Below are 22,249 nucleotides of genomic sequence, written 5' to 3'. Positions count from 1 at the left end.
AATCAATCCGTGTTTTAAAATGTATTAAAACACATCTTTAATGTTACTGTAAATGACATTTCGTGTGCAATCTCAAGCAAGTTTCAAGTCTCTGCAAGATGACTTTCATACCCTACTGAAATGAATGGAATTAGTCCAATGGCTTCCTTGAAAAAAACAAAAGATGAAAAGAAAAAATGGCAGTAATATCAGCTATACTGTGAGTTTCAACATACTAGACCACTGATATGGTCCTTTAGCCACAACACTAACTTTAACACAACCGAAATTCTCATAGCACTTTTAAAACTATAGGACCAGCGAAAAGACTTCACTTTGGATTCAGGATTTTGCTCATCAAGCTATCCATGAGAAGACACTGGGTCCTCACAAAGATAGCATTACAAGAGACAAACGCACGCACACACATTGTCAAATGGTCACATATCCTGGGACGTCGAGTTGCGCAATTGGTTCAGGCAATTAAACCAAATGTGTCACTCTGACCAACTCTCTTTCCTGCTCCATGAAACACTGTCCATGCAGCTCATGGACTAATTACCATGCCAACTGGGACAAAATGTAAAGGGTCCGGCTCAGACGGACGTCTGGCAGAAATATACATTTATTGACTAAATAAACTGCAGCTGCACAAACAAATCATAAAAGCAATTCATCACAGTGCAGGACAATAATAGAGGGAAACTAAGTCGACTTACAGTACAATTATGCCACAAAAATGCCATTTTCCCTAACTTTCGTTTTATAGAATGCCTCTGAAACAGCCTACAAAGATGTATACTTTATCTCTGCATGTTATATACAATCATACCAACAATGACACACGATGACCTTACAATTTGCTTGTACACGCTAATACTAAATGGTAGCAAATGAATGGCCCAAAAGTTAGCTTAAGCTATCCAACAGGATATTCTCTACATGGTATCAATGGACATCAAAAGAACAAAGTATATAGGGTTTAAGTGCTGTTCACTGTGGCATAAAACAACATGGCCAAGCTGACCAACATTCTATTGTAAACTACTGTGCTGGCATCTCTACAGCTCATCTGGCTGAAGAGTGATGTAACCATGACTCATGTAGTGCATTCCTCACATGAATGAGATAACAGTGGGCAGTCTAGATCTGCTCCTACTTGTAATTGTTTTTGAGTAATATAGTAGGACTGCTGAGAGGAGACGGTGAAAGGGGAGGGGGGGGACAGGGGACAGGGGGGGGGGGGTTAACAAGCTCTGGTGGGATGCAAGGTCAGTGTGTGAATCCAGAGAGCATCTACAGTAGGTGGCCAGCAATCTGGGAACCCATAGCCAAATGAAAAGGAAAAACAGCGCCCTCTGCTGTTTTTTACTATCTCAGTTGGCTCTGGGAGGAAGTTGACGTAGCACCCGTCTGCCTTCAGCGCATCACTTCCGGTGGTGCGACTATGTTTTCATTCCCACTAACAATATTTCTACACGGAACACTAACACCACTTCTCCCAGAGAATGTGGTTATAAGCCCACTTGTTTCTATGATGAAAGAGCAAGTTAAAATGTGAATATCTTTCCGTGGTTTTGTCTGCTCCGAGGACGCTATTGTTAAATGAGTTTCGGTTTGTTTCGAGTGGGGAAGGATCGGCGCACACGTAAATCCCGCCCACTACATTTGATTGGGTAAAGCGCGGCCTGCTTCCTGATCTGAAGGCACGCCCACTTGTAGGCCAGTGCGTACTCGATATGACAAACCCCCCCGACAGATTCAAACGCAGAGCAGAATCTGTTCTTGAGAGATTAGGTGGCCAGTGACTTTGACCAGTTTCACTTTCAAAACCTTTGACATCATGCATGTCACACAAACAGAATCCAGCACACAACACCAATGGTTTTGATAATGTGGATTGTGGAAGTAAAATGGTTGATTTGTGGATAGGACTCTATATGAACAAACTTGTTATATCAACAAAAACGCATCGCATTCTGTTTGTGTGACATGCATGATGCAAAGTTTTGAAAGTGAAACTGGTCAAAGTCATTGGCCCACCTACTGTATGGCTTCTAGACAGTTTGATATAGCTGTCATTATTCACCCAGCATATTGTGAACAGAATATTGCTGTCACACCGATATCAGCAACAACACATCCAGTGATAGTTTAGGCTCACAATCAGCCCACAACACTTTTCTGAATTTCTGACAGAGTGCAACATCTCTCAATGGGTCTGCATGGTCTCCCAAAAAAAATTGTAACAAAGTGTGTTAATCAGTTCAATAAGGGACAGAAAATCGCAGATCGCAGAGTTCACAACGCGTCGTAGCACCACATGTTGTGAGCTTGTAGATCTACTATTTTCGGTGTGCGACACCTGCACGCAACCAAGTATAAAACAGGCTTAAGAGTGGATTGGTGCAGGTAAGAAAATAATCAAGAACCAAACCAAGAGGACACTGCTGCCGAATTTTTGGCCGAGTGTGCCGGTTTACCACCCTCAACTTAGAGGGTAAGTAATTAATATCACTAAAGAGATATTTATTGAGAATTAGGTTTAGAATTATGTTTCATTAGGTATGGTCGTGATGCAACATGGAGAGGTTCAGTAGCATTTCCCTCTGTAGAGGCTATAAGAACATAGGTAGCTTAACACACAGTGATCAGTCTACAGCTGTAGTTGAATCACACTTACATGAATGAGTGCACATGTACATTACAGCACAGTTTCTGTCATTTAGGTGACGCACATTTCTAGATTGGCTTACAATGAATGAACTGGTCAAGGATTCAATGTCTTGCTCAAGGACATTTTGACAGGCAAATAACCGCTCCTGCCGTGCTGCACACACACACACACACACACACGCACTCACACATGCACTCACACACGCACACACACACAAAAACACACACATTCATCATCATAAGTGACCTGTCAGGTAAAGTACTTACAGTATGTAGGTTATTACACCAACACTCCTGGGAGAGAATAGGAAAGAGTAGAGCAGAGAGAGAAGATCTGAATTATGAATCTACACTTTAACATTCTCCATTGTAATTAAGATAAACAACGAGCGCAGCTGTTCAAAGTGATGCAGTGTTAATGAATGTACACCATGGAACGACCTCATAGCACACACTCAAATTATGTGTATTCAATGATGAGCATTATTTGTGTGTGCGTGTGCGTGTGCGTGTGCGTGTGCGTGTGCGTGCGCGTGCGCGTGCGCGTGCGCGTGCGTGTGCGTGTGTACTCACCACATGTCTGCCTCCAAGCCCAAAGGCTCATAATTTACCACCTCTGGGGCTGCAAGACAAACAATTATGTTCAGTTCAACACTTTCCATATTCATTTATGCATTTTGTTTTCATGTGTAAAGTAACCATGACTCATGTACCATGGTGTATTCCTGACATGAAGATAGACAGGTCAAATTATGTGGCAATGATGACCATATAGAGAGAGAGAGAGAGAGAGAGAGAGAGAGAGAGAGAGAGAGAGAGAGAGAGAGAGAGAGAGAGAGAGACAGACAGACAGACAGACAGACAGACAGACAGACAGACAGACAGACAGACAGACAGACAGACAGACAGACAGACAGACAGACAGACAGACACATGCGATGGAAGACTGTCTGCCACAAAAATGAAGATGAAGAGTCATAAACAGAGTAGAGGGAATGCAACATGAATATGAAACGCCAAATATCACATTTTGTATTGCAGTGGTTCAAAATGATCATCTCTTTGAAGCGAGGCAACATCTGCTTCTTTTAAAATAATTTCTGTCCCCCGAAAGCTAATGCAAGCACTTTGGCAAGGACTGTTCTCCAGTGACAGCTACCAGGGCCATTGATTGGTCTTTATTTAGTCCACTGGCACAGAGTGGACACTAATGATCCGTGCACAGGCTCTGGTTTGGCTTCAGCGGTGAGGGGTAAAAGTGGATTTAAATTTGGTTGTGCACAGAAAATAGCAGATTACTCAGCAATTTCACAATGCATGATGAGCTTGTGGATCGGTTATTTGATTTCCTGTGTGCGACACCACGAGCAACAATGTATACCAGGGGTCTTCAACAGGGGGTCCTGGACCCCTAGGGGGTCCCTAGAGTTACTACAGGGGGGCCGCCAAATCTTTGTGTGATAGGGAAACATTTTTTTTACCACTTCAACCCTATAGCATCCCTATTCTGAGGGGAATATTAGCCGAAAATAGCAGATCTACGAGCTCACAACGCCTCGCACCGCGAGGTGTTGTGAGCTTGTAGATCGGCTATTTTCAACGAAGGGGTTCGGTGTAGAGGGAAAAAAGAGCAAAAGACCAAGTACAGAGCCAAAGGTCAAGTTGACTAAGTATTGAGGGTCTAAGTGCTTAAAACAAAACAAAAGTCTGTGAAGCTATCTATGAAATCTATGAAAATGTTTAATCTGCAACACAGTTTTATACAATATGTAGTGGGGGTCCCTGCTTCATCTCTCTCTCAGCTAAGGGGTCCTTGGCCTGAAACACGTTGAAGACCCCTGATTGTATACCAATGAGGATGGGCGGCTGGGGCCTGGCACTGGTAGGTTTGGAGGACAGCCGCCTGGCAAGCAGGTGGTCAACAGGCACAGATAATGGCCTGGGCAGGGCCAGGGCTGTGTGTATTTGTGTGTGTGTTGTGTGTTGTGTGCGTGCGTGCGTGCGTGCGTGCGTGCGTGCGTGCGTGCGTGCGTGCGTGCGTGCGTGCGTGCGTGCGTGCGTGCGTGCGTGCGTGCGTGCGTGCGTGCGTGCGTGCGTGCGTGCGTGCGTGTGATTTGGCATGGCAGAGCAGTAGTCCTCTAATAATCTCCAGCCAATTACTGAGTCCCCATGGCCCAGTTGGCACCTGCTCACTCAACGCTTTTTTGGCATGGGGAGGGGGGCGGGGGTTAAGCCAGGAAAACAGAGCGGTGCTAATGTTCAGGACCTACATGTGCAGCTGTGTGTGTTGCAAAGTACTGCACAAGCGTGATGTCTATGTGTCTTTCTTAACTCTCGTGTTTGTATTTCTAGCTCTACAAACCACTAAAACCTGTTCTTCACAATAGCAGACCAAGAGTGTGCATGCGTACACACACACACACTCTGCACTGCACTGAGATGTGACAAGGTCAGTCTCGTGGAGGGCACTGACCTACAAATTCTGGAGTTCCGAAAATGTTTTTGAAATCGTTGCCAACCAAATCAATCTTGTGAGCCAGGCCAAAGTCGATGAGCTTGATGCGCGGATGAGGCAAAGTTCTGTTCAGCAGCATTATGTTCTCCGGCTAAAGGGACGGGCGCACGCACACACACACACACACACACACACACACACACACACACACACACACACACACACACACACACACACACACACACACACACACACACACACACACACACACACACACACACACACACACACACACACACACACACACACACACACACACACACACACACACAAAAACGTGTGAAAACAGCCTATTATTTTTGACAATAAATTGATAAAACGTCAATTTGGCAATCAATTCCCAAACCGATTAGAGGAGTAATAAAAGACATCTTAACTGAACACAGGGGCAACAAAACCAGGAACATGCAGACAGGAATGAGAGCCGTCAGCCATGGAAATCCCATGCAAAACAGGGGTAAAGCCTCTCGAGGAAGTGGGCAGAGGAAAGGAAGTCAAAGATGTGCAGAAAGTGAAGCCAAACAACACAGGCCGGACATTCCTGTGCTGTGTTCCAATGAACACAGCACCTCCTTTAGCCGAGGCTATCTGTTCTCAAGGCGTAATCCATTAAAAGCTCTTATGACTTGTCTCGAGGCCGACATTGAGGTATTTAGTCAGGAGAAAGAACTATAGCAGGTTGCTTGTAGACAACAGCAGCAGGAAGAGCAGAGCTACCCAATTTCAGACCAATGGTTCTGGTGCAATGAAGCCTGCAGTTATACTTAGTTGCGCGTGTGCGTTTGCTCACCAAAAATAGCTTGTAGATCTGCTATTTTCCAGTGCCGCAAACCAAGTATAAATCAGGCGTGAGAAGCACTAGCATGACCCGAGTTTCTGTCAGAAGATGGGTGGATTATATCTGTAGTATCCGTCTTGTTTTTAGGGCGTGGCTCAGCAGGAGGCTAGCCTTCTATGAGGTGGTCTTATAGATCTGTCTGGGTGTGTGTCTGGAGCTAATCTCCCAAACCGCTGGACTGATTAGCTCCAAATGTTTTGTGCACACTGCCAGTAGGCCACAGAGGTACCTTCACTAAGGTTTTTTCCACACGTTTATACTTCTTGAAATATTTAACCCATTAAATATTTCCCATCTCAAAATCCCATCTCAAAATATTTAGTTCCAGGAGCAAAGATTTGAGTTACAAATGTTCGCTTTAAAAATATATATTCAAAGATTTGCACAAATGTTCTTGATTTTTTCAAAAATAGCAGATCTACAAGCTTGTTGCGCGGCACTCGGTGCCGCGCTATGAGCTTGTATATCTGCTATTTTTGAATAGCCAAAGTGCAAAATAATGCTTTTAGCTCAAAGCTAAAAATGACACAGATGCGTCCCAGGTCTTAATGGGTTAATGTTTTAATGGAAGTCACTGAGGTGGCTCTGATTTAGCTATTGGTTTAAAGAAAAATATATCCAATCATCTTATATTTCATATTAGCTTATTCTGTCGTTTAATGCACGAGTGAGAAAGACGATGATCACCGATGACGTAAGCCCATACTGGAGCTTTTCTTTCCAGAGATTTTCTATTCATAATGGAACACATTTGACAGAATCATTTCTCACAAAAGTCAACTGGGCCATAATTCTTTTTTTTTGCTAATTATGACACTCAAGTTCAAATAGCCTTGCAAATGACATCACAGAATTCACCTAACTAATAAATGATGATGTCATGCTAGTCAATACTAGACGGTAAATAACAATAAGCAGAGGTGGGGGTGGTCTGGTGTTTGCTCTGCCATTGATTGGATGTGGCTGGTTGAGCACAGTGCTAATCGCTTAAGTGGGCCGGGAGGGTTTTATGGCCTGAACTCTGACTTATGGTTCATGGAGGTTAAGTGGTGAAAGTCAGACTTAAGAGGACATTTCTTCATTTAAAAGCGCAACGTCACTATTTTTTTAAAAACCCGAATGAATCCTATATTCTCTTGTCAGGAGGACATGCACAATTCTGACTTCCCAATGCATTCTGTTTGACGAGAGGTCACGCTCAAAAGGTGCTGGAAATAAACTAGCCTAATTTTTCACGTCCTCCTCAAAAAAGAACACTATAGGGTTTTGGGTTCAAAATCGGCAAAGTTGCCCCTTAAGCGGACAGCAAATCAATGAAGTTGACAATGATTTAACTAAAGAACTGTCATAACAGTGAACCAATAATTTATACAATTCCCTGAAGTGGTGTCAACAATCAAGTCTCACATTGCCTTGGACTGAATCTGAAGACAAACCGCAGCAACTGCACTGCACTTTCTCCTCATATTACAGCATGTTGAGGCTATGTGTGCATTTATCAGACAGAGGGATATGTGGAGAGATTATAAGTGATTCATTAATGTAACCTCACCAATAAAAGAAGTCTTCATCTTCTTACAAAGATCAAAAAGCGCTAAATGAAAACAATCTAGAACAGAAATAAAATGTCTTGGATCATCGACGCAGAGGATTATCTGAGGACAGAAGACTCTCCCGGTTTACACTTCTGATTTTAGACCTTTCAGTTTTTTTCTTATTCAGAGTGCAGGGTTCTGATTCACCGTCTCACCGTGTTTAAGAACAGTGACATGTTGGATTGACAGAAGATGTGGTGTTTATAGCCTATTTGATACAGTGTGTGTTGCAGTCATACCTTGAGGTCAAAATGGGCGATTTGTTTGGAGTGCAGGTAGAAGACCCCGTCTAGAATCTGCTTGAGGAACTGTGTGGCTTCTTCTTCCGTTAGTGATTCCTTCTCTGCCAGGAAGTCAAAGAGCTCACCACCAGCCACCCTATACAAAGAGAAGGAGAAACAGAGAGAGAGAGAGAAAGAGAGAATTAAATGGTGGGATTTCAGCTGCTCAGTGACTACCAATCTCCTTAATACGGCAGCGCTAATCTTAGATTCTAACACATTCACACATCCCTGCATGATTTTAATCAATGTCTATCATTGTTAGGGGCTGACAATAAACTACTTAATTACATATTTAAAGACTGCCGTGCACCCCGGCACCATCCCCTGTACTACGAACACTAAAAGTTGGGATGCACCCATAGCACATTCTCATGGACAAAACCAATCCGACAAAACCGAGTGTGACAGACTTATCCACTAAAGCTCTATTCCAAAACTTTCAAAGATAATCAATCTACAAGCTTGCGATGAACACGTTGTGAGACAAGTCTTGTTTGGACACGAATCCTCTAATTCTCGCTATAGATAAAAGGCTGACTTTTTTATTCATTTGATGTGGCTATATTTCGATCTGAATCCAATTAATCAGCATCAGCTAAATCAAACACAATCAAATTCTGATCCTCTGTATGCTTCATCGCATTGCACTCTGTCAGACGTCATATAAATGGACATTATCCACAACTTTCAAGGTATTTTAAACGGGTAGATTCCTATCTTTTCCAAACATAGCAATCATCTCTGACAAAACTCTAACACGAATACGTTTTCATTTTAAAATGGCATAAAATTATAATATATCTTACGATATCTGTCCCATTGAGCACCGTAGCACTGTTTCAGAAATAATCTCCATCCATACTAACATGCCTGAAAAGGCATATCACATGATCATCATTCATCCTGAAGCCGATACTACAAATGTCTTCTAAATCCCAACAGTATTCTGAAAATATGTATGTTTCTATATCAGTGGTGGCTGGTGCTCAAACTTTTTCATGTCAAGGACGCCAAAATGATATGTATTTGGCCGCCGACCCCCAACTCAAAATATTTTGTTTCAGGGACCCCCAGAAGCAAAGACTTGAGTTAAAAATGTTGGCTTTAAAATAATATATATTCAAATATTTGCACCCATTTTCACGATTTTTCAAAAATAGCAGATCTACAAGCTCGTAGCGCAGCACTCGGTGCCGCGCTATGAGCTTGTATATCTGCTATTTTTGAATAGCCAAAGTGTAAAATTATGCTTTTTAGCTCAAATCAAAAAATTACACAGATGCGTTCCAGGTCTCTATGGGTTAATTACATTTGAAGAGATTTCTATGCCAGTATCAGAAACAACTAAGCAGAAACAGTCAGAGTTTTAGGGGTTTGAAAACGCCTCATTAGTGGACAGCCGCTAGGTGCAAATATAGCAAAAGTTATGCATTTCTAAATGAAAAGTAAACGTATTAGTGTGGAATGAATGTAGCCTCAGTTTAGAGTGCCCACGATATTGTACTCCAGATGCAAAACAAGTCTAGTGAAGTTTTCCAAAGCTTGAATCAAATCTAACATCAAACACAAGACAGTGATGTGTTGTATTTTAATTGCAGACACGTAGCCTTACGACTGAGCTCCACCGGGTGTGGCGTTGCATGGGACAACGTCGATGGCGGTGACACAACGCAACACAGCACAATCCTCCTTGTGGATGTCAGATTGAAGAGCTGGAACGCATGTGTGTAATTTTAGATTTCTTTGGGCCATTCAAAAATAGCAGATCTACAAGCTCATAGCGCGGCACCGAGTGCCGCGCTATGAGCTTGTAGATCTGCTATTTTAGAAAAATCTTGAAAATGTGTGCAAATCTTTGAATATATAGTATTATAAAGCGAACATTTTTAACTCAAATCTTTGCTTCTGGGGGTCCCTGGAACAACATATTTTGAGATGGGGGTCCGTGGCCAAATACATATCATTTTGGGTGTCCTTGACATGAAAAAGTTGGAGCACCACTGATATCATAGCAACATACGTTTTGTTTTTTTAAACTTAGGATTTAGAAGACATTTATAGAATCCCCCAGAAGCAAAGATTTGAGTTAAAAATGTTCGCTTTGAAAAACGTATATTCAAAGATTTGCACACATTTTCACGATTTTTCAAAAATAGCAGATCTACAAGCTCGTAGCAGCTTGTATATCTGCTATTTTTGAATAGCCCAACGAAATAAAAAAATGACACACAGATGCGTTCCCGGTCTTAAAGAGTTAAGGGATGCCGGTTGGGGGGGAAACTAAAAAAGCCCTTTATCACAAATATGTTTGCCTCTTGATATGGGTATTTGATGAATCCAAACTTTAGGTTGTATGCCTTTTAGTGATGGAGTGATTAAGTGAAACAAGACAATGGTTTGAAGAGAGAGTAGAAACAGAAAGCATTGGACTCATCTTGGGTGGAGATGATAATGAAAGAGATGGCAAAAAAGAGGAGAGAGAGACCAGATAACTGTAATTACCGCCATGCTTCCTCAAACACATCCATCACCGCACGCGCACACGCACACACACGCACGCACGCACACACACACACACACACACACACACACACACACACACATCTTTCAATCACCAGATTAGCTGCACATCTGGAACGAGATAATAAGGATGATAACAACCTTGAGACCCTTCCCTCCACCACTCTATTTCTAGAATGTTTATTTCATCATCTACTCTGCTAGTAAACAGACTGTAAATGCATGAATACGTGCCAAAAGCAAAGAGGGATGTCGATCATACATGGCACAGCTGCTGTCCTTTGGCCAGCTTTTCTGGATAGCTTTTCTAGTTGTTTTTAATGAGGTGGAGGTTTGCTGGACACATGTGATCCATCACTACACATATTCACACCAGAAAGCTGGTCACAGCTAGCCTGCTTCTATAGCCTTCAGGCGACCAGGCTCATAACTTTCTTCCGAACTGGGGAAAAATAAGTAAATCTGACACAAAAGGGGAATTAATACAACCTAGTAACTACCAATAACTTTTAACAAAGGCTTAGTTTATTGTGGGAATAAGCTAAGTTTCACTTTCACATGTGGAATTCACTGGAATAATTGTCTCTGTTCTAGTAATAGTTCATAAGCATCATGGCGGCGTTCCTTATCAATCACGAGGCTTGGTGGTGTTCATGTCATGAAAATAAGCAATTTAATTGAACATGGAAATAGGCCAAGCCATTTAGAACAGGGTTTGTCTGTATGCTATTGCCTGTATACATATCTACGTATGTATGTATGTTCCCTCAAACATAAAGCAATCACAGCTCTTACCGTTACGTGCATGGTGTCATGAAAGCCTGAACGGTCTAGTAAATACCTGGGTCGTCATTTATTAATCTAAACGTAGACAGAAACCAGCATATATCCGAGTGCTCTAATCATCTTACGACAGGGTTCACATGTGAAATTATAAAAAGGTTGTATCCAACTAATAACAGCATAAGAATGGTTGGGCATTGATAAATATGGCAGCTGAAAACAATCGTCATTTAAATATCACACAGAGTTTACAACATGAAGAAGTGGAATATGGACAAGAGAAACTTCTGTGATATGGATATATATTTCCTAATCTTCTTAAAATTCTCTAGTTGCAAGTCCTGCAAGTTAGATATTGCAGAGAAAGGGACTTGATAGCTGCCCGGTGGACAATAACCCAATGTGTTTTAAAGCAAACGTTTTTAACTCCGATATGTGCTTCTGGGGGTCCCTGGAATAACATATTTTGAGATGGGGGTCCACGGCCAAATACATATCATTTTGGGTGGTCCTTGACATGGAAAAGTTGGAGCACCACTGATATAGCAACATAGGCCTAATGTTAGGATTTAGAAAACATTTTTAGATATGTATTTGGCCGCGGACACCAATCTAAAATGCTTTGTTCCAGGGACCCCCAGAAGAAAATATTTCAGTTACAAATGAGTTACACAAGCTCATAGCGCGGCACTCGCTTGGTGCCACGCTATGAGCTTGTATATCTGCTATTTTTGAATAGCCAAATAAATCTTAACATGGCACAGATGCGTTCCCGGATTGAAGGGGTTAACCGAGGTTCCAGATCCTGGCATAAAGGATATCATGCCTTCGGAGATGTCACTCTCCATGAAAAGATCCCTGCATCTTAAAAATACATTCACATCTTACACGTGTTTCTAATAGAGCCAGATCTGCCATTTGCTGACTGCCAATGTGTCAAACCTCTAGGCATCTAACCTATAACATTACAAAATCTGTTACATTGTCGTTTTCCGCTCTTTGGCATTTCAGACCACAGCTATTTTTTCATTTTCTCTCTTCGCCTGGTGTCTCAGGAAAAGAAAATAATAGCTGCTGGTTTGCACTCTAGGCCCTCAGTTGAACCACTGCTCTAGTCTAGGGAACAAGGATCATGCAGGGTTTTGTTGTGAGCGCAATTATCAACTAGTGTAACTGGTCTAACCAGTCTTACTGTGACCCCACGTCACCTCCAACAGATTAAAAAGATAACTCACCTCTATGGGCGGTTGTGAATGTTCGAGATCTACAAGTTCATAGAGCGGCACTCGGTGCCACGCATGACAGCTGCTTTCCTGGTCTTAACTCATTGAGTGCCAATGACGTCTTTTGACGGCCGTTTTCAGTGTGCCATTAGTGCCAATGACGTCTTTTGACGTCACCTAAAAAAAAATGTTTTCAATTCTTTTTTTTTTTTTTTTTTTTATCTCAAAGGAACTAGGAGAAAACGATTTTCAAAAAGTTAATGCTCCATCCACTTCAATGTTAAAATGTAAACGGAGAAAAAAATCAAATTTTTCAATTTTTCCTGCCTGTGGCATATGGATCAACAAGCTTGAAATAAGCCTGGCAGTGAATGAGTTAATGGGTTAACATAGCTTCAAGAGCAGGATGAGAGAGCGGGCGACTCACAGCTCCAGGATGAGGATGACCTCGGCCTTGTTCTCATAGACGTCGTGCAGCGTTATGATGTTGGGGTGCTGGATCTCTTTCAGGATGTTCACCTCGCGCTCGATGTCGTCCCGCGTCACGCCGCGCCGGCTCGACTTGCTCCGTCGCTTCTTGATGAACTTGGCGGCGTACTCCACCCCTGTGCTTCGGTTACGACATCGCCGGACCACCGCAAACTGACCGCTGCCAATGAGAAAGGCAAGAAGAGGGAGTTTAGAAGATGAACAAATGAAATGATACCAACTGATCATATAAAATGCAGAAGAGATTAACGCTGGAGCAACACGGACATTTTAAGCCTTTTTTAATTTAGGTGCAAGCATACAGTGACTGGCGTTTCGGTCTTTCGACCTTCCTCAGAGTCATCATATAAAATAAAATAGACTATAAACTAGGAATAGAATACATATAAGAGGACCATTCGTACACAATACTGATAAACAACACTCAAAACTAAATTTATGATGTGCAATGATGGAATCAATTAAACATTGCAGAACCAAAAAACAAATCAATAAATCTCAGTTATTGTTGCTGGGATTACGCAAAGAGCTAAGAAGACACTTTCCAACTATTACAAACCACTCTTCAAGAAAAAAAGAGCCAAGAAATGTTATCGCCATCCAGAGCATTCTGTCAAGTTCCCCGTTATCTGTGTAAAACATAAATAACAGACACTAAAGGACAGCCTGTTGAGATAAATTTACTTCCTTGACTATAAACACACTCTCACAGTCTTGGACAGGGACCCTGGGCTGGAAAATATATTACAAAAGAAGACTAATTCTAGACATTATTGTGACAAACATTAGACCCACAAGGACCTCAAATATTGTACAGTAGTAGTGGTATGGGTCATTTGTAGAGATGCATACCGTTTTAAGGTATCCCATGGTATCTACAGTAACAATCCATGGTTTGGAACTGTGAGCCTTCCCTGTAATAACCATGGTATAAATTAACCCTTGCATTAAATAATGTTACGTAAATGTTACAATGCTACTGCATGCAGAGTTTCAGTTGAAACAGCTGTTCCATAGACAACTAATGGTCATGAATATTAGCCTATATATCAAATCAAATAAATCAAATTTGCATGCGGAGTCGGACTGGCATCGTGGACTACCATGGAATGATCCGTAGACCAACAAGGGTCCGCTGTAGAAGAGCCTCATGGCTCACTACCAGTGTCACCACTCCCAGCTGAAATGCATCCAAGGAGCAATATTATGCTCCACACCCAGAATGCTGCACTACAGGATTGGCCAACATTCTATTCCTTCACAAACAGGCATTTGTTTACTTTGTTGAAATTCTATATTCAATGCGAAAACAACAACTACAACAAAAAAAACAACTACAACATAGTATCCATAGTGGTTATGGATACTATGTGGGCTAATTCGGCAAACAACCATCATTGTACACTTACAGTACATAGCATAGAAAGTTTTCAAATTCACAAAGCTTTAGAATGTACAAGTGTAATGGAGTAGCCCTGCCCGAGGTCAAAGGAAGGTGAGCGTAACCGAGTAGCCTGCCAGTTTGCCTAATATCTTCCCTGGCCAAGGGGGACTCCCCTGTGGCCAAAGGCCAAGCCATCTACAACAGGGATATATACAACTCTATATGTATGTACAGTATGTCTATCATCCCCTCAAATGTAGATCACAGCTCATGCCGCACATGACATCACAAAACAGCACCTCTGGCAATGAAAGCCTGAAGTGCCTGGTGAAGTAAAGGCTAAAGTGAAACTTAACCCATTGAGACCTGAAGCCGATTCTTCTCTAGTCTCCTAAATCTCAACAGTATTGTGAAAAACGTATGTTTCTATATCAGTGGTGCTCAAACTTTTTCATGTCAAGGACCCCCAAAATGATATGTATTTGGCCGCGGACCCCCATCAAATTATTATGTTCCAGGGATCCCCAGAAGCAAAGATTTGAGTTAAAAACGGTTCGCTTTAAAAATATATATATTCAAAGATTTGCACACATTTTCACGATTTTTCAAAAATAGCAGATCTACAAGCTCGTAGCGCGGCACTCGGTGCCGCGCTATGAGCTTGTATATCTGCTATTTTTGAATAGCCCAAAGTGTAAAATAATGCTTTTTAGCTCAAATCTAAAAATGACACAGTTCCAGGTCTTAATGGGTTAAGGTCGTGAAAGTTGTTGTGCAACAATTGCTGTGAGACGTAAACTTTATATCTTTATATCTATATACGTTTTTTCATAAATTTCATTGTAGATCTGCTATTTTCGCTATTTTGGATACAATTAGAAAGATCTTCGCCTATACGGATGACAGGTTGAAAGGGGTCAAGTCTGCCTGTGTATTTTTATGAATATTTATTCAATGAAAAGTGTTAAAAAGAGCTTGTGACTAAATGACTACATTTGATCTACGGAACACAGATTTTCCATTTCCTGAAAATCACTTTTTTGGGTGCATTTTCTTTAAGCTCTATGCCTGTACTTCTTTGTACGACAAATAGCCAGATCTGCAATTTTAACAATTTTTTGAAAGGTTTCACACACATTTTGACAATAATGAAATGCCCAAAATAGGGATGCCAGTTTGAAAATGTTTAAACTGCCACAATAATCTTATGAATTGAAATTTGAATTGAAATAACACATTTTATGTATTTATTTCTCTCCTCCGTTTCTCCTCTATTGTCCTGGCTGGCAGCTCCCACTTTGAAAACCACTGTACTAGCAGGCCGTGACAGATGAGGGACGCACAGTATGTGGAGGTAATGGCAGCAGCAGCGACTCTGATATTGCAGTGGGCGTGAGTGCATGTCAGGAAGAAAAAAAAAGACAACTCTTTAATGGAAATTCCACCATCATGTCCCTGTGCAGCATTGTTGTTGAACAGGGCTACCAGATGGGATAACGCTGACTCCACTGCTACACAACATGTCAGGCTACCAAAACAAAGCCTGGAAAAAAATACAAACACTCAGGAAGCAAGGACGTTTGTGTAAGGTCTGTCGACGCCCACGCCGCACGTGCCTCTCCTCGCGCCCCAGGCAATAGTCATGCACTTAATATATCAAACACGCGCTAAGAGAGGGAGGGAGGAGTGGAAGAGTGAGACAGGAAGACGGAAAACAGAGAGAGAGAGAGACAGACAGGCAGGATAGGTGTGAGGGGGAGAGAGGCAAACAGAGGCAAACATTTTGAGATAATAAGAGAGGAGAACGTGTAAACAAGGCACATTTCCAATGGCTTCCTCTGTCCTGGCCAAAAGCAGTGGACATAATGAAGAGATTGCCCTGCGTCTGTCATCAGACTTATATCATCCTGCCATAAGCAGAGTGGATAGTTTATAGAAAGTCAATCAGAGCATTAAGTTATAGGTCTTCTGTATCTGCAATGTGTGTGATATTTGTGGAGTAAATATTAGGCTATATGATTCAAATGGCGAAGGCAACGGCACGTGATCCGAAAGGCAAAGGAGATGATTTCCAGCCCATCGAAGTGAAAATAATAAAATAAGTTTCCTGTACCTCCTGGGCACACACCTGATCTCTACCCAATGCTAAATTTAGAAAAACATTTGGAAATACTCTATGGACAAGCCATCTGGCTTGTTAAGGAAGAGCTAGAGGCTTGTTGACAGGAGCAGGGAGGAGGAAAGGAGGGTTGGGGGTGGGGGCTTTCTCATGCTAATGTACCTTCCGACGACCCCCTATTCATTTTAGCATCATCCTATTGTGGGACCTGGCTCGAAGTCAGGCCTCCGATGAGAAAATACACAGTAAAATTCTCAGTGTTAACTCCGAGAGTGTAAAGATGTACGTACCCGTAAGGGTCCATACACTCAGAGTTAAATTAACACTGAGGATTTCACTGTTAGGGATGGACATTAACGAGTGCCTGACAGCTATTTCAGCATGACATTTTAGAATCCTCTGAGGCGTAAAATTATTTAAACCGTATATACTTTGTTGACCGGTGTCCCCAGGGGTCTGTACTTGGCCGCCTTCCTTATTACCTCAAAACCAAATCTCTTCACCGAAAATAGCTTACCATAGTTCACGACGAAACACATTGTGAGCTTGTTGATCTGCTATTTTTGCAGAATGTTGGGAATATTTCACATTTCTGACCTATTTTCCTTGTTTCTCTTGTGTATCTCTATTCTTTTCCCCTCTCTGGAAAACTACAAATAGTGGGAGCATTTCGCCCACTTAAAAAAAGAAAAAAAGTTGAAGTTGAATATTATGACATGCCCAGAATAAGGACGCTTTCAAGCCAACTGTTAAGCAAATAGCTTCGTAACATGTGGTCATTGTTGATCCATATTGCATTGTACACGATATGTTGTATAATTTCTAACACACAGCCAGGAACTTTACAGATCGCAAGGAACTGAAAACATATTGCAAAGGTCAGTCTGATTTGTAACCTTTTGTTTGTTTTGTTTGGTGTGATAAAAACGATTGCAATGAGGAAAGGAAACAAAACTGAGTTCCCCTTCCTCAATAACCACTTACACGTTACACCCTATACTTAGTTGACCGGATTCCCAAGGGCTCTATCCTAGACCACCGGATGGGAACATTTATACATTTATGTGGCCATTCGCAAACATTTTTCACCTTAGTGTAGTCGCGGTTGCGGCCCCAAGTCTGTACATAGTTTGGGTGCGCACATCTCAGGTATAGACTAATGCCTCAATAACTTATTTCCTTCTGTTCAGAGATAAGTATTCAATCAAACTGGAAAAAGTTTCCAATTTATGGTCCACCCTAATGTTTTTTTCCCCCCAACTGAGGGGGAACAAACAACTGAAACTGCAATGCAAGCTCACGCTTATAAACTCAAATCTAAGTCATGTCTAAATATATAAAATTATAGAAATGTCTGTGTTGCACCAACAAAGAACTGAAAGGTATATATTATACATATGATGTGATATGATAGCTCCTGTAATTTGCTTTAAAAAGCCCTATTTTATACTTTGTCAGGAGTGCCGAGAGAACAACCTGGATGTCAAAGTTCAACAAGACCAAACAAATGATGGTGGACAACAGGAGGCCAGGCAGAGGCACACCCCTACATAGAAGGTGCTGCAGTGGAATGGGTCAGTAAGTTCAACTTCCTGGGAGGTCACAACTTCACCTCACTGAGAAACGCACCTGGCAATTACAGCGGATGTGATAATCCCACCATCCAAGATTTATACAATGAATGCTCTGTCTGCAAAGCTCACAAAATCAAAGATTGCAGTCACCCGAACCACGGACTGTTTCAGATGATGTCACTAATATTTTATATATTTTTTTTATATATATCAATGATTTGCACAAATTCTCAATTTTTCAAAAAATAGCAGATCTACAGAGTGCCACGCTATGAGCTTGTATATCTGCTATTTTTGAGTAGCCAAAGAAATCTAAAATGACACAGCTGGCAGCTGCGTTCCAGGTCTAAATGGGTTAATGAGCATTAGTGAGGAACAATTATATGAAGGTGGGATGAAAATGGGTGAAGTGGTCCTTTAACACATCCACCGCCAGAGGTTAATCTCATAATAATGTACTCACCTGCCAAGGTGTTTTTGTTGTTTTTTTGTTTTTTTCATGTCGCCATAGATCTTGTTAAAATCCTTAAGATTGAGCCGTGAACGGTCTGTTTACATCCGCGCGATCTCCCTGTATCTCCCAGTGAAGACCGCATGTCAAACGGACTTCCATGACTGTAGTTAGAGCGGATTACGTTAAACAGTGAAATGCGAGGAGAAAAAACTACAGGAAGAGAATTGAGTTTCAGTTTCGTCTGTAGAATGGGAGCGGGCGTGATCGTCGAAACCGGATCCCAAATAATTCTATTTCCTGTCATCAAACCGGAAACGGAAGTGGATCAAAAAAATTCCGAAAGTGCACCCGGACCGCGCATGCGCGAAAAGACCGCAGCCCGTAGGACTACGGGCTCGGCGCTTAACCGTTGGATTTAACGGCCCGTAGAACTACGGGCCCGGCGGTAAAGGTGTTAAGCACTAAGACAATGGTCAACTGAAAACTGATCTCTTCGTAATAATTCCCCTCCGCCTTTTTATTCTTCCTGCTGTTGTATATATTTCAGAATTTCCTAAAATGTGCAAAAATGTTGCCTATGAAGACATGCACACAACAGAGAAGATGCCAGGTTGAAGGTCATTCTGAATGATTGCTTCATGCTAGGATGGATGTGAAAAGAAAGAAGCCACTTGGGTTGGGTAACACAGAGGGCAGACAGTGTTGGGTAAGACATTTCTTAACATGTGAAGCTGACACGACAGCTTTAGCCACAGTGTTTCTATCTAAATGCAGTACAATTTTTGTCGTCGTCTTGCAATCCAATGTTTTTGGCTGTGGCTGTGCCTCAAGGTGATGGGATGTTGTTTGATGGTGTGACAGCATCTGACAGTATGAGGGTATACCCCATAGCAATGGGATGACTGAACTCAGAAAATATGATGCCTGCTAACAGTATGCCTATTTTGGCAGTGCATTCTTTCTATAGCTGTCCAATGTACTGATGTTTATAATGAGTTATTGTATTGAGCTGCTGCATTGAGGTGAATCACGTTTACTTCTACAGTGCTAGATTGTTCATCTGGAGTGAAGGCAGAGCTTGAGGTGTGTTTCAAAATAACTTAATAATCTACTAGCTCACATCGCAACGCATTGTGAGGCTTATAGATCGTCTAATTTCACTCTTTTTGTGTGCCACCATTGTACAACAAAGTCTAATACTTAAGTGGTTAATCAGACTAATCGATTTAGTTGATAATGAAAAAAAAAATTTTTCGTGTCCATTTGTTGATATTTAAGAAAATAAGATTATCCAAAAAAAGAAAAGAAAAACATGCTTTTTGATTATTTGGTTATAAGTTGGTTCTAAATATCATTTTCAATATACAGTATTTTCGGTTAATTACCCATGCAGTACTACCTTGAACATTGAACGTTTTAGACCAGCCCAAATTAGTTTGGAAACAGTCACAACGCCTTACCTATAAAAGCACATGTGGGAGGCTCGCTAGAATCACACAAAGCTATTAACCTCACTGTACAGTGTACACACGTGTGTGTGTGTGTGTGTGCGCGCACACAAACACACACACACACACACACACACACACACACACACACACACACACACACACACACACACACACACAGGGGGGGGGGGGGGGGGGGGAGTGAGCCCACCCTTCATTAACAACACCAGCTGCACACACAAACAGGGGGAAAATGTCAGTAGTTCAAATGAGCCCTATTCCCTTGTTGAGATAGTAGAGAGGAACCATAAACTGAAAATGATTTTCAAATAATAAGCACTTCAATCACATTAACCGTGCCATCGCTCTTTTTTACATTTTTCAACATTTTGAAGAAAATGTCAAACATACAGTAGTGAAAATAGCAGTTTGTGAGATTGTAGATCGGCTATTGCGCTACTTGTCATACAACTAAGTAAATAGGGCTAAAGTACTGCTGCTGTTTTTCAAATAATAAACCCCTGTCTTAGTCAATTCTCCTTAGAATATAGTGAGTGCTATGAACAACAATTCATAATGTTCAGGCAAATGTGGCTTAATGACTTCTGGTTAGCAAAGACTACCTGGGAAATCCCTTTCTGTCATGTGAGGTATCCTTGGGGAGAGCTCTCTGACTCACTCGCAGGCTGCTGAATAAACACAACGTTAGGAGCAGAATTTATGGGTGAGTAGCGGTGAAAAACATAGCTTAGAAAACGCTGACAAACAGTTGTAGGGAGACCGTTTTCTCAAGCCTTTGCTAAACCAACCACCCATCCACCCACCAGGCAGTGCAAAACACTCTACGAAGTCTATTGGATCAAGTTGCTGTTCCCCTTTTGTTGTGTTTAAGGACAGACGAGGGCGAGGCTTCCAACTTTTGGCCTACTTGTTTCCACAAAGCAATTGGAGGGGAGGGGAGGGGAGAGGAGAGGAGAGTTTATTTGCGCCTGTCAGCTGGGTGTGGAGAAAAAAAGAGTGTTGGTCTGCAAGGTTGTAAGTAGGCCTGTCACAATTATTACATAATGGCAATTATTTGAGATAATCGCAATTATTTTTGCATAATCGTCATAATCGTTTCCATGTTGAAAAATGCTCATACATTTTCAAACATTTTCCAACAATAGCAGAAATAGCAGATCTACAAGCTTACAGCTGGTAGATCAACTATTTCCGTATTTTATTAAATGTGTCACTAATTTCTTTGTACATGTAAGTTATTTGTCATATCTGCCCTGTGCAATTCGTGATTATGAAGCCTAAAAGGCCAAACAGAAAGCTTGTATTCATATGTTCCCAATGGTCAATGCCAAAAACACAATTAAAATTGTTAATCGCAACAAATTGTGTGACAATTAATCGTCAAACTTAAATGTAATCGTGACCCTAGTTGTAAGGCTTTTTCATCTCAGGAGACATCCTGCAGATTTATGGTTATATATGTTTCCCTAGATATGAACGGCCTTTATAACAGAGACAGGTGAGTATGCCATGTGCATCCGCTGTCAAGTGCAGTATGAGCAGCATTAGGGTTTGTCGAATGTACTAAGAGACTTGTGCACCGGCAGGCATGGACATGCACACACCCCAAACACTGTCATTGTTCAATTTCCTACATAAGCCCGATTTATACTTTGTTCGTCGTACAAAAGGTGTCACGCACCAAAATATCAGACCATCATTTGTAGAGCTTGTAGATCTGATATTTTTGCAGAGCATTGTATGATATAAATGAGCATAAATGAAGCATTACACAGCCCTGTAGATAAACCACCAATCAGAAGCCATGCTATAATTCATCATGAATTTAACTGCATCATGATTTTTTCTTCCCAGCCCGTAGGAGTACATGCAATGACAATTATCACCCTCCCCGTCCGGCTTACCTTCCCCGAACACGGGCCAACTTTAGCACTGCACCACTCTCATCATGAATTTTAACTGTATGTTTTGATTTTCTATATTTTTGTGTAGTTCTTTTTGTTCCACTGTTGTTGTTTTGTCCAGTTGTTTGAGTGTTGAATGTTTAATGGTCCACAATGGAAAAAAGCCTTGCTCAATAAAATATTGAATTATTCAATCAATCAATAATTCTAACTTTAGAAAGCACAACAGATTGCTGCACAAGATATACTGCTACTCCTGTTTCAATTAGCTACACCAAACATAAAACAACAGCTTTATAGATGTTGTATTACAGACAATTTTGGTAAAAAAGTGTAATGAGCGAAACACGGTATCTTCAATATGATTAAAATGTATAATGATTTCAATGTTATTGCACTCTTCTTTGCTGTACCACGAAGACTTACACAAGGTGGATAATTGG

At 41.4% G+C, this 22,249-nt stretch overlaps 1 protein-coding gene across 3 annotated transcripts in view; it reads right to left on the bottom strand.

Moving 5' to 3' along the window:
• dapk1 (death-associated protein kinase 1) overlaps positions 1-22,249 on the bottom strand; it is a 94,999-nt gene that overhangs the window by 50,557 nt on the left and 22,193 nt on the right. For all 3 annotated transcript variants that reach the window (XM_080434023.1, XM_080434022.1, XM_080434024.1), the window contains exons 3-7: positions 12,841-13,062; positions 7,843-7,981; positions 5,129-5,261; positions 3,229-3,277; positions 2,923-2,949 (exon numbers count right to left, since the gene is read on the bottom strand). In XM_080434023.1, the coding sequence (XP_080290149.1) occupies positions 2,923-2,949; positions 3,229-3,277; positions 5,129-5,261; positions 7,843-7,981; positions 12,841-13,062 (570 nt within the window). The remainder of the gene's footprint in view (positions 1-2,922; positions 2,950-3,228; positions 3,278-5,128; positions 5,262-7,842; positions 7,982-12,840; positions 13,063-22,249) is intronic.

This window comes from Gymnoscopelus braueri (genome assembly GCF_963280865.1).
Source record: "Gymnoscopelus braueri genome assembly, chromosome: 7".
NCBI lineage: Eukaryota > Metazoa > Chordata > Actinopteri > Myctophiformes > Myctophidae > Gymnoscopelus > Gymnoscopelus braueri.
The sequence above is the reverse complement of the archived record's forward strand: the minus strand, read 5'-3'. Positions and strand labels throughout refer to the sequence as shown.